This window comes from Leucopleurus acutus (assembly GCF_964270905.1).
Source record: "Leucopleurus acutus genome assembly, chromosome: 13".
Lineage (NCBI taxonomy): Eukaryota > Metazoa > Chordata > Mammalia > Artiodactyla > Delphinidae > Leucopleurus > Leucopleurus acutus.
Window position 1 is genome coordinate 80,577,697 of NC_139155.1, and position 12,520 is coordinate 80,590,216.

The 12,520-nt window shown below is 45.0% G+C and overlaps 1 protein-coding gene across 3 annotated transcripts in view; it reads right to left on the bottom strand.

Annotated features, from left to right (window-relative positions):
• The window catches only part of CIT (citron rho-interacting serine/threonine kinase), a gene marked incomplete at its 5' end in the record, with an annotated part of 169,926 nt that overhangs the window by 65,870 nt on the left and 91,536 nt on the right, over positions 1 to 12,520 (bottom strand). For 2 of the 3 annotated variants that reach the window (XM_082852595.1, XM_082852594.1), the window contains 5 exons: positions 1,650 to 1,775; positions 3,848 to 3,988; positions 7,038 to 7,091; positions 7,628 to 7,678; positions 7,953 to 8,123. In XM_082852595.1, the coding sequence (XP_082708721.1) occupies positions 1,650 to 1,775; positions 3,848 to 3,988; positions 7,038 to 7,091; positions 7,628 to 7,678; positions 7,953 to 8,123 (543 nt within the window). The remainder of the gene's footprint in view (positions 1 to 1,649; positions 1,776 to 3,847; positions 3,989 to 7,037; positions 7,092 to 7,627; positions 7,679 to 7,952; positions 8,124 to 12,520) is intronic. The other variant, XM_082852596.1, reaches the window with a different exon arrangement.

Here is a 12,520-nt window from a genome sequence, read left to right on the forward strand (position 1 = left end):
CTGACAACCTTAAGACCAAATTTCCGGTCTACTTATGCATGGGAGTTTACAACATATAATCCAGGAATGCAGAACTCTACACTCCCACATTTTAATTGGCAAGTGAACCTTGGAAAAGCAGACATTCTAAAACCTGACTTCTTGACAGTTTGGCATTTTTTGTTGTTGTTGTCATTTTTTAAAACGTTATCTTCTCTACATGTGTTGGATCAGATTCTTCAGTCCTGTTATGCAAACAGTACTGTTTGCTGCTCTATTCCCAGCTCCTAGAACAGTGCCTGGCACATAGTAGAAGCTCATTAAATATTTGTTGAATGAATGAATGAACACATCACCATTAAACAGAGAAACACTTTGCAACCACAAGACTTAACCACGTCGTTTGCACCAAGCAAGGGGGTAGCAGTGGTGGAATCTCAGTGGGAATTCATTTGACTCACAGTAAAATTCACACATTTGACAATCGCCAAGAGATACTTGGATGATGGAACAAGAGAACAGAAAGGATAGACTGACAATCACATTTGCCTTTGTGTGTAGACATTATCTATAAAGACTGTGTGTCAGAGCAAAACAATTTAACCGGTTTCTCTTTTCACCTGTGCGTTCAAGAGTGCCCACACGACTCACGAATATAGACAAACAGAAATGTAACGTTTTGAAGGGTTGGGTTTTCTTTTTTTTTTTTTTTTTTTTGGTATTAAGTATATAGGCCTATAAGTCGGTCATTCTTGAGTTCATATAGTTGCTGGTGACTCGTTTCCCAGAAGTGACGCAGAGGGAGAGACAGAGAGAGGGAGGTGGAAAGCACCCCGCTCACCACCTTGTCTCTTTCTGGTGCAGAGGAATGCCCGACTACTCCAGAGTCAGTCCTCGGGGCAGGGAGGAAAGGGCTACAAACAGGCTCCCCAAAGTGGCATCAAATTCTTGGTTTGGGGATTGAAATCCAAGGAGAGTCCTTTAAAGGTTCACCTGCCTTTCACCCTGCCAAGAGCAAAACTTTGACACGTCGGCAAGCACCACCCAAGCCTTCCTTGATTAAGTTAATTTGGTCGTCAGAGCCGAAAACAAAATCATCGTGGTTACAAACCTAAAAAACGATCCGCTACCTCTAAGGAAAGTGAAAATAATAACAATATTAAGCACCAACTGGAGCAGAGAAAGTGAGTGGGTGAACACGGATCTATGACACATGCTACTCCGAAAAAATCTGCCTGACTAATTTCTTTCCTCTGCAAAACCAAGAATCTGGGTGTCGGTCTTAAAGCCCTGAATCCCTACACCTTTTTCAAACGGGCATTTGCAACTTTAACGGCCATACAAAACTCTGCTGATAGAAGTACGTAAATGCTCCTGTAAAAATGTATTGGAAATGACAGCGTGTGCACGTTCGCGTTTTTAAAAGTCAGGCAGTAGCAAACAGAGCCAAAAAAAATCATACTGATGGATCTGTTACCATTGCTGAAATGTCCAGCCTGTGGTTATTCGTGCTAGTCTCTGACGTGGCGTCCGCTAAAACCACTTCCTCTTAATTCACCTGCCTGGCGATAACCTCCCCTGTGACGGTGGTTGGTTCTTCTGTTGACCCCCTTCCCTCTACAACCTCTAACCTGTTATCTTTGAACTTGTCAACTTTGGTTCCTGCTCACCAGAATTTTATCAGCCATCTGCTGGATCTGTTGGGACTTTGTCTGGATGTCATCCTTCAGTCTGTTTTCTCTACGCTCCATGGTCTCTAGCCTCTTTACCTTGTTCTCCAGAGAGTGGCGGCGTTCCTGTAGATCGTGAATCAATCAGAGAGTTTTAATGGGGTAACCGCTACGGGCACGATGCCTGCGCCGAGGGAGGGGGCCCTCGGGAAGCGTACGCTCGATGCGGGAAGAGAAGTCTCAGGCACCCGAAGCCACGGTGAGGAAAACACAGTTCTGTGATCCGAGGAGTACTTGCTTGTGCAGGTTACAAGAGTGCATTCATTCATTCAAATATTTACCAAGCACCTACTATCTGCAAAGTACCACGCTAGGCATCGTGGAAAATACCGAGAGGAAGCTGACAGAATGCCTGCCCTTGGAAGAGGTAAGATAAACACAAATAAACACGATATGGGTTAAGAGGGCCAGGGCCATGAAGCAAACAGGTACAGAGGGCTGTGAGAGGGTGCAGCCCGGAGGGAGGGCTTTGAACTGAGCAGGTGAGGGGATGTGGACGCTGTGGAGAGGGTCGGGATGTGGGAGGCTGGAGGGGAGAGGGCCAGAGGGAAGTGGAGAAGGCCTTTCAAAAAAAGGCGCAGCAGGGCTTCCCCGGTGGCGCAGTGGTTGAGAGTCCGCCTGCCGACGCAGGGGGCGCAGGTTCGCACCCCGGTCCAGGAGGATCCCACGTGCCACGGGGCGGCTGGGCCCATAAGCCATGGCCGCTGAGCCTGCACATCGGGAGCCTGTGCTCTGCGACGGGAGAGGCCACGGCGGTGAGAGGCCCGTGTACCGAAAAAAAAGGTGCAGCAGCAGCCATGCGGAGGTGGCCGAGAGCCAGCGTAGGTCCCAGGTGGAGTGTAGAGGGGCTACTGCAAAAGGTGTAATAGCGGAGGAGCTGGAGAAAACGGGAAAGGGGAGCATGTGTGGGGCAAAGGGCTGAGAGTCTCATGCACTTAAGATGTAGGGAAGCCCTGAAAGGTTTGGGATGGGGCAAGGGGTGCTGACGAGCCTGGAGTCTGAGGTCCACGAGTCTGACCCCGTTTGAGCTAGATGGGAGGAAGGTGAGCCTGGAAGCAGAAAGCCGAGAAATTACTACATTCACCCAGCGAAGAGGATGAGGGCCTACACTGTGGGGAGGCCTTCAGAAATGGCCAGCAGAGGGTGGACGGTGGAGACAGTGTGGGTGTATTTACAGGGCTGAGGGACTCTCGGAATGGCAGGATCCAGGGAGAAGCAGCAGATGATGTCAAGGTGTCAAGTCTGGGGTGACCAGATGGATGAATGGGGGCCCTGACCGGTGCGAGGAAGACTGAGAAGGCAACCCAGCTTGTCGGGGAAGATACTGAGTTCATTCTAGATCGGAGGCACTGTTCAGACACCCAGTCAAGATGTCAGGGGAGCAGTGGGAAATACCTCCTGGATCGTGGGTGAGGCTGGCCCCAAAGAGATGTAGGCAAGTAGGTTCAACGCCAGCACTGCGACGGAGAAGCAGAAGGCCCAGGACAGGGGGGTGGTTAAATCAACTATGACACATCCGTTCCATGGACCCATCACCCAGGCGCCAGGGGAGGTGGAGGGCGGCAAAGGGGAAACGTCCCTTTTTATTCTATATTCTTCAGTTCTATGTTTTTCACAATGAGAAAACACTCGTGTGTTTCCTGTATAATTATATAATTGGTTTCAACAACAACAACAACAAAGAATTGGACAGAGAGAAGAGGCCCAAAAATGTAGATCTGGGAGTTATCAACACACACAGGTCACAGCTGAAGCCTCGAAAATTAATATATTATTAACACCATTGGGGAGAAGGTGAGGAAAAGCAAGGGTACAGAGGGAAGAAAAAGGAACCCTCAGGGACGGCATCACAGTTCATCTACATAAACGTGAATCCTCCCACACGGGCGAACGGGTCAGAGGAAAACAAATAGGAAGGAAAGGTTTTATCAAAACATCTTTCTACTCAGAGCTGCTGTGACAAATCCTTCTCCCCTTTGGGGAAAATGGTCCCAAGCCTCTTGGGTTTCAAAGGGACTGGCGGACGGGACAGCAGTTTGGATGAACAGGAGCAGAGAGAGGGTGGTCCCGAGGTTTCTTCCCCTGCACAGCCGGAGGCAGGCACCTCGGGAGCCGGGAGCTGGAGGTCCCCTGCTCACCTCGGCTTCCACCAGCTTCTTCTTGATGCCTTCGGAAGAGTCCTCGCGGTTGTGCAGCTTCTCCAGCTCGCGCTCAGCCCGCTCCTTCGCCTGGCGGATGTTCTGCAGAAGCTCGGTGGCCTCCGTGCTGGCTTTCACGGCCTGAAAGGAGAAGGAACAGGGGAGAGATGGCCCAATTTATCCACGGAAAAAGATGGGGACCATCTCCTAAACAGGAAAAAAAATCGGGTCACACTGAATGGATATTTTTATCCATTTTTCAAAACATATAAACGTTTCATTTTATTCTGTGTTTCGTCTGTCCTAAGGTGCACTTATATATTTTTTTAACATCGCTGAATTTGGAATGCATCTACGATTAAAATTGATGGTGTTTTTTTCTTTCTTGGGGTACAGAAGATAATGGGGTATCGGACAATCATTAGCATCTTAGATTCAATGTAACATAATAAATGCAAACAAAAAGGTCTCGGGTTCATCTGCCCAGGTATTAATGTATTTACCCCAGACTGTTAATTGTCTCCCTATTTAATCATCTCATTTGCTGATTTTCCTAAGGGGAATCTGTACTACTTTTACAAGAAAACAAGATAAAAACTATAAACTTTTTTTTCTCAAATAAATACCTATCAAAGGGCATAACCACCACACTGTTTGTGGTGACTCGCAAATTCATGTTTAAAGAAAAAACAGCGAACCCTTTTGAAGTTAATTTTTATTTGGGTCTTAACTATACTGCAGCTCTTCCAGCATCAGAGTAAAGATCTGAGTGTAAGAAACCAACAACTTCACACTCATTTGCTTTATAGTTTTAAAACGTGAAAACGGCAAGGGAACTCCAACTCCGAGACCAGCACTGTCCAACGTGGGAGCTGCTCCCCACATGTGCCCGGTGAGCACTTGAAACGTGGTTGCTGTGACTGGGAAATTAATTTTTAATTTTACTTAAGTTTAATTCATTTAAAAACTGAAGCAGTGTACTTTTTTTTTTGTTGTTGTTGTTGCGGTATGCGGGCCTCTCGCTGTTGTGGCCTCTCCCGTTGCGGAGCGCAGGCTCTGGACGCGCAGGCTCAGCGGCCATGGCTCATGGGCCCAGCTGCTCCGCAGCATGTGGGATTTTCCCAGACCGGGGCACGAACCTGCGTCCCCTGCATCGGCAGGCGGACTCTCAACCACTGCACCACCAGGGAAGCCCAGTGTACATGTTTTAGTATCACTACATGCTGCAATATTTTGTATATAATGGATTAAGGAAACTATATCATTCAGAGGATTTTCCCTTTTTTAATGTGGCTACTAGAAAACTTAAAATTACATCTGAGGCTGACATGTGTGGGTTGCTTCCCACTTCTACTGGAGAGCAGAGTTCTAGGAGATATGAATCCTCACACAAATTTCTAGCTGAAAGGCTTTCAGTAGTGAGCTCAAGAATAAGTAGGAAGGGGACAGATGAATGGATGCAGAAAATGTGGAATATCCAGGCCATGGAATACTATTCGGCCTCTGAAAAGGAGATCCTGTCACATGCTGTAACATGGATGAACCTCAAAGACACTGTGCTGAGCAACATGAGCCAGCCACAAAAGGACAAATACTGTATGATTCCATCCACAGGAAGCACCTAAAGCAGTCAAAATCATACAAGCAAAGTAGATTGGCAGATGCAAACTATGATATATAGGATGGATAAACAAGGTCCTACTGTATAGCACAGGGAACTATATTCAATATCCTGTGATAAAACATAATGGAAAAGAATATGGAAAAGAATGTATATATGTGTATAACTGAGTCACTTTGCTGTACAGCAGAAAGTAACATGACACTGTAAGTCAACTACACTTCAATAAAATAAATAGAATGAAAAGGAAGGAAGGGGGGAGGGGGAGAGGGAGAGAGAGAGAGAGAGGAAGGAGGGAGGGAGGGAGGGAGGGAAGGAAGGAAGGAAGGAAGGAAGGAAGGAAGGAAGGAAGGAAGGAAGGAAGGAAGGAAGGAGGGAGGGAAGGAGGGAGGGAGGGAGGGAAGGAGGGAGGGAGGGAGGGAAGGAGGGAGGGAGGGAGGGAGAAGAAAGGTGGTTACGAAGGGTGGGGGTGGGGAGATTAGCATTTGGCAGGTAGAGAGCTTAAGTTTTGTGAGATGACAAAGTTCTCAAGATCTATCTCACAATGTGAATATATCTGACACTAAGGAACTGGACACTCAAAACAAGACAGTAAATGTAGTATGTTTTTAATAACACAATTTAATGTTATATGTTTTTAATAACACAAAAAGAAGGAACTCTTGGGGCTTCCCTGGTGGCGCGGTGCTTGGGAATCTGCCTGCTAATGCAGGGGACATGGGTTTGAGCCCTGGTCTGGGAGGATCCCACATGCCGCGGAGCAACTAGGCCCGTGAGCCACAAGTACTGAGCCTGCGCGTCTGGAGCCTGTGCTCCGCAACAAGACAGGCCACGATAGTGAGAGGCCCGCGCACCGGGATGAAGAGTGGCCCTCACTTGCCCCAACTAGAGAAAGCCCTCGCAAGGAAACGAAGACCCAACACAGCAAAAATAAATAAATAAATTACTAAACTCCTACCCCCAACATCTTAAAAAAAAAAAAAAAAAGAAGGAACTCTTTTAAACACATTCACAAACATTCTTGACATTAAAGGCCACATTCACCCTGGCCCTTTCTTTAGCATTTCCCGTGTTCACCTAAAGGAAGGGCCCTTTGCACACACTGTGCCCAATGCCGTAAACCAAACCCACATCCATCCCCAATCACCTGAGGACTACTGGTCCCTCCAGGTTCCCAATGCACAGGAAGACTGCCGACAGTCTCTGATTGAAAGCTGTCTGGGTCGTGAACAACATAGGCTTCTCCCATGCAAGATGGGGACCCGGTCCCCTGAAGGGAGACGAGACAGCCTCTTGGGTTCTGCTATAGTACAATTAGAGCTTTGACTTGAGAGTCTCACAGAGTTTTGTGGGTTTTTTGTTTGTTTTTTAAACAAACACTGCTTGACATGTCTCAAAAGGAGAAAGTGTATTCAGAACTCTTGTATTTTCAGGTAATAACTCACTCTGCCTTCATTTTCCTTGGTGCTGGGTGACTAATTCTCCTTCTTTGATCTCCTGTGCTCCAGGACAAAGCAAGAAGTATGTGGAAATGGGGGTAAGTTCCCCAAAACATCACCTCAGGCTTACCTTTTCCAGCTTCTCTTGGAGCTCCTGAATTTTGAGCTGCTGCTCAGCATTGATCTGTGATTAAAATCCCAGGAAATAAAGCAAAAAAGGCAAATTGGCATTAAGGTCTTGCTACATTTACTGCAGTCCTATTTTCTTGAGGTTTCTGTTGGGGTCTCTTTGTTTTGTTTTCCAATACCTACTGATGGAGAGGAAGAACAGTAGCCTATCAGAGAAACCTTTGAATGTCTCAGTGCAAACCTCCATGTGGACTATTTCTCTAGAACCAGCAACACACATACAGATGGCGAAAAAAGATAAACAAAGTCGCCGGTACCCTAAAACAGTAAGAATTTTCCCATGTGTCTTACTGAGTGTCTGGATTTGTGTGTTACTGTGAGCGGGCCTGACCAAAAAAAATGAGGTGTCTTCTATCCCTTTTAGAAACATAGCTGAAGCTAAACATGGTCATCCAGAGACTGACCATCAAAATAAACCCAGAAGACAGTTCTCTATTCATCGCAAGTGTATTCTTAACCAGTGACAGACCACGGAGAGCAACATTTAAGAGGCTGTCTACCCAAAATCACGATACCAATAATGGAAAATACCTTCTCCAGTTTGGCATATTCTCCCACTTCAGGCTTCCCTTGATCTTTAGCCTGTAATTGAAAAGATACAACATATTGGAAAATCTCAAGAACCTAAAAGTCTTATAAGACAACACTACAGGCTTTCTTGGTCTCTGTGGCCAAAACAATGAGGATGATGATAAAAAAAAAATTAAGTATCTTCTCTAACCAAGACCAGGAGGCTTTGCAGGGCACCCCATTATTTCCCAAATGTACACTCGTGAAGCTAGGATTCCCTTTATTATTGCTAAGATCATCCATGATTCTACCCCCAAAACACCCTCCCCAGCAGGGAGCTGGCTACCTTCATCAATTTATGCTGACATTCTGTTGCCTTCCGCTTGAACTCTTCGGCAGCCAGCCGAGACTCTCTGAGCTCCGATTCATAGAGATCACTCCGTCTTCTGGCCGAAACCAGGTCCTCTTCCAACTGATTCATCATTAACCTCATTTCTTCCACTTGAGCCTGGTACTCCTAAAGAGTAGGCAATGGAAGGAAGGTGAATTTTGGAACTCCTGAAAGGAAAGATGGGAGGTGAAGATGGAAAAACACAGACCACAGAGGGAAGACACAGTGAAGAGAGATCGGAGAGAATGACCTAGAGAAAAGGTGAGTAGAAAGATGGGGATAAGGGCGAGGTGTGTGGATGGACGAGGAGGGAGAAAAGAATATTAAATCTTTAAACTGTTTTCATCTAGATCATGAATCACTAGTAACACCATTTGGAACAAATGTGCCTATACACAATAAGATCCTTTGAGCAAATAATATCGTACAAGAAGTGCAGAACCTTAAGACCTTTGTAACACAGGAGAGCTGAAAGGGATGTACTTTAAACAACCAGGATAATCTGCTTATGCGTAGCTTTCCTCCAAGGGTAGTCATTTATACAGATTTGTCCTTTAGAAGTTATGTGCTCCTAACACACTTAGATATGGTACTAGTTTTAAAATTAACCTTTCAGATGGCACAAGGGGGTAATTGGAAATCTCAGTGGAGAGAATCTTGGAAGGTGAAACTCATCATGTCAGTTTCTCACCATTAATTTTTCTGGGCCCCAAACTGCATGATGAACTAAACGTTGCTCTTGAGAGGCAAGTCACCCTGAAATTTGGAAGAGTCAGGAAACACTGGCTCTGATCAAAGTAACTTGTGAGAAAGACTCTGAAGAAAGAATTATCTTGTTCCCTTGAGCAAAAGCCTTTAAAGTAATCCCAACGGCCCAACCTTTTCCAAATTGAATTTCTAAAATCAAAACAGGACATCTGGGGCTTCCCTGGTGGCGCAGTGGTTGGGAGTCCGCCTGCCGATTCAGGGGACGCGGGTTCGTGCCCCGGTCTGGGAGGATCCCACGTGCCACAGAGCGGCTGGGCCCGTGAGCCGTGGCCGCTCGGCCTGTGCGTCCGGGGCCTGTGCTCCGCGGCGGGGGAGGCCACAGCAGGGGGAGGCCCATGTACCGCAAAAAAAAAAAAAAAAAAGGCTTGGTAAAAAATTAATAAAAATTAAACAAAACAAAACAGGACATCTGCATCAAAGTTTTCCAAAACTGATTTACCAGAAGAAATGGGCAATGGTTTCGAAAACTTTGGGGCAGAGTATGAAAATATTCTCTGTTAGCAAAAGCAAAGCTTATATATATAAGGATTATGAATGAGCAGTTTATCCAATCCAAGGTGGCGGATTTAAAATGAAAAGAATAAAGAATTAAGACTGTCTTTGACCTTCGCAATGTACAGTGATCATCTCTAAGATCCGTTCCCCCAAGAAATAACTGAAGAGGGATCAACTGAGCAAGGTTATGCTTTTAACCAATAGAATGTCTTTTTTCTTCTTTCTTTTTTTAGTAACAGAATATAAAGTAAACCTTTCATCCTTTGTAACAGGCAGTCCCCCCAGTGCACACTAAAGGGGAGGTGACATCCTTATGAAAATGGATAGTTTTCACGTAAGCACATCTCTCTGTATTACTGGCACAGCGGAAAGCAGAAAAACTGAGCACAGGATGGAGCCTGGTCTCATTTCACTCCTTCCCACCCAAAAGCGTACAGTCATCCCTCAGTATCCACAGGGGAACGGCTCCAGAACCAAATCCGGTCCACAGGTGGTTGAAATCGCAGACATGGAACCCGTGGATACGGAGGGCCGACTGTATTGTTATTGAAGGTCAATCCTACAAGTCATGGGGCGCCAGGTTTTCTGGACGATGCCCACTAAGTGAGTGGTGCTGGGTTATATAAGCAAAGGTCTTTATAACCTACTGAACAATTATCTCAACTCACAGAATGGAACATGAGCCGGTGATGTGAAACAGTACACCCTCTACTTGGGGTTTTTCTAGACCCCTCGGCCAGGGCTGTGTCATGACTTATTATGACTTTCATAGCTCTGGGTATTGTGCCTTCCTGGATCCCTTCCTCCATTTAAAAAAAAAAAAAAATATATATATATATATATATATATATATAATATATTATATATATAAAATTCTATTTTACAATAGCAGCATTCATATAAAGACAAAAACATTACCTATGAAAACCGTTTCTTCTACCTAAAACTCTTTTTTCTTCTGATTTTAGAGTTTTAAAAAATCCAAAGTCCCCACAGACACAAATACCAAGCTGTGGAGGAAGCAAAGAGGTAGGAGGCACTCTTGGCCATCTTTTATCCTTGAGCTCCCTTGTCTGACTTAAACTTATGTCGGCAAGAAGGGAACGTAATTTCTGTGTTTTGTCAAGAGTGAGGACAGAGCGCTGTTCCCCCAACATCTCTCTTTCCTGAGCCGTCAGCGCCCAGGGGGAGGAAGGCAAGAATCAGGCAACATCTCTGTCAGCAATCTGAGCTCTGGGGGCACCCGGCCTGCTACAAGCATCAAACAAAATTCCACCTCATTTATTGAGCCACTGTTACTCTGCTGGATACTTCAAGGAAATCCTATACATCCAACAGCTGACCAAATCCCTGCTTCAGGAATACTCTGAGAGAAGATAATCAGGTCAGTTCCCAAGGACAGCTGAGAGGCAGCTGTATGTATCTCAGCATGGGCTGAACTGTGGGTCAGAGTTGAACAGGATCAGAATGGGGAACCGTGGACAACTTTTGGGTCCTGCCTTGAGTCATTCTTTGGAATGGAGCTTCAGAATTTTGTGGGAAGGAAGACATGGTCCTATTCAATCAGAAATCCTGAAACCCAAATGCCTTCTGTGTTACCTGAACTTCTGTCTCCCTTCCAGGGATGGGGGGTGGAGGGGGGCAGGGGAGGGGTGGGACGAAATCAGCAATTGCTACTGATGGAGCATGAATCTAACCATCAGGTGAGACGCTTAGGTGTTTTTATTTGTTTATTTAATTTTTGGCCACTCCATGTGGGATCTTAGTTTCCCAACCGGGAATAGAACCCATGCCCCCTGCAGTGGGAACGCAGAGTTCTAACCACTGAACCACCAGGGAATTCCCTAGGTGTTTTTATTTTAAACCAAATTCAAGTGCTCCATTGGGCGTAGCTAAGCAGAAGCAACATATTTAAATAAACAGCGGTACAGAAATTGGCTTTGAGAGGAAGAGTGCGGAATAAATGGCAAACCTGGGAGGAATTGACAGGCTGCAAACCAAATACTAGGAGTTTGCGGAAAGTATTAAATGCTTTTTCCTGGATTGCAAACATCCTGCTCTCACCAAACTTACCGAGAGTCATTTTAATAAATCCTTCTTCCGATGAGAAATAAAATCTGAAACGAAGAAGTTTTCTCCCCCTCAAAATGGAACGCTTAGCAGTCATTAAATCTAAAATTCCACATGGATGCCAACTGTGGTATGAATCACAAAGGACATTTCTTTGAACTCAACCACCAGCATACACCTTTTCAAAGTGTCCTGATAATTCTGTTTCTATGGAATTTCACAGACACCAGCTGCTCCCTCTGGTGGCCAAGCATAGCTTTCATTTCCCCAGGATGTCACCAAAAGCAAATTTCCAACCACACTGAACTAATGGGAGAAAAAGAATCCTACCTCTTGAAACTTTTAGGATGAAAAACTGTGTTGATAAAAGGGGCAACGAGTCAACTGTCAAAGCAGGTTTTTTCAAACTGTAGGTGTGACCTTCAAAATCTCTAAGTTAGTGTTGTTCAGAAACCTGACAACCAATTTGCACCATTTCCTATGCACGTTTATTCAGAACACTTTTATCAAGCAAGAGGATATTAACCAATGATTTAAAAAGTATTAAGGTGATCATGAGATGATGCCAACAAAACATCCAAAACGGGAATTCTTTCTGTAAAGAACAGCTAATGAATCATTTGCCGGAGCTTCTTGCATTAGCACCACCCAGACGGCTAAGTGTGCGTTACCCAGAGACAAAAATGTTCATTTCCATCACTGTTTCCACTAGATTTTCTGAAGTGAATGAGAGCTGCCTGGCAGCTGATAATTCAGCTCTCCGACTGCTCAGTGCATTCTCTTCATTAAAGTTTCTATTCACAGTTTCTTCAAAGGACAAAAAAAAAAAAAAAATCCATGCTAAAAAGGAAACAGTGAAGTGAAATAAAAATGAACCATCTAGAAAGAAACTCCTTTTAGAAATAGAGGGGGTAAAAAAAGAGAGGAGGCTTTTTAAAGGCCTGGATTCTCTTTTCTGAACACACAGGGGAGGGCTTTCTGTAGTCAGATTTGCCGTGTCAATTCTGACTCGGCCTTAACTGCTCAAACTCTTCTTCCAGGATAAGTCTTTAGATAAGTAAGACTATGAAGTACCCTGGCTTTTCTCAAAAACTTAAAGTGCATCTGAGAAGCTATGAAAACATTAATTTTTTTTTAATGGTCTAAAGCAAAGGTTGGTAAACTCTTTTGGTAAAAAGCTAGATAGGAAG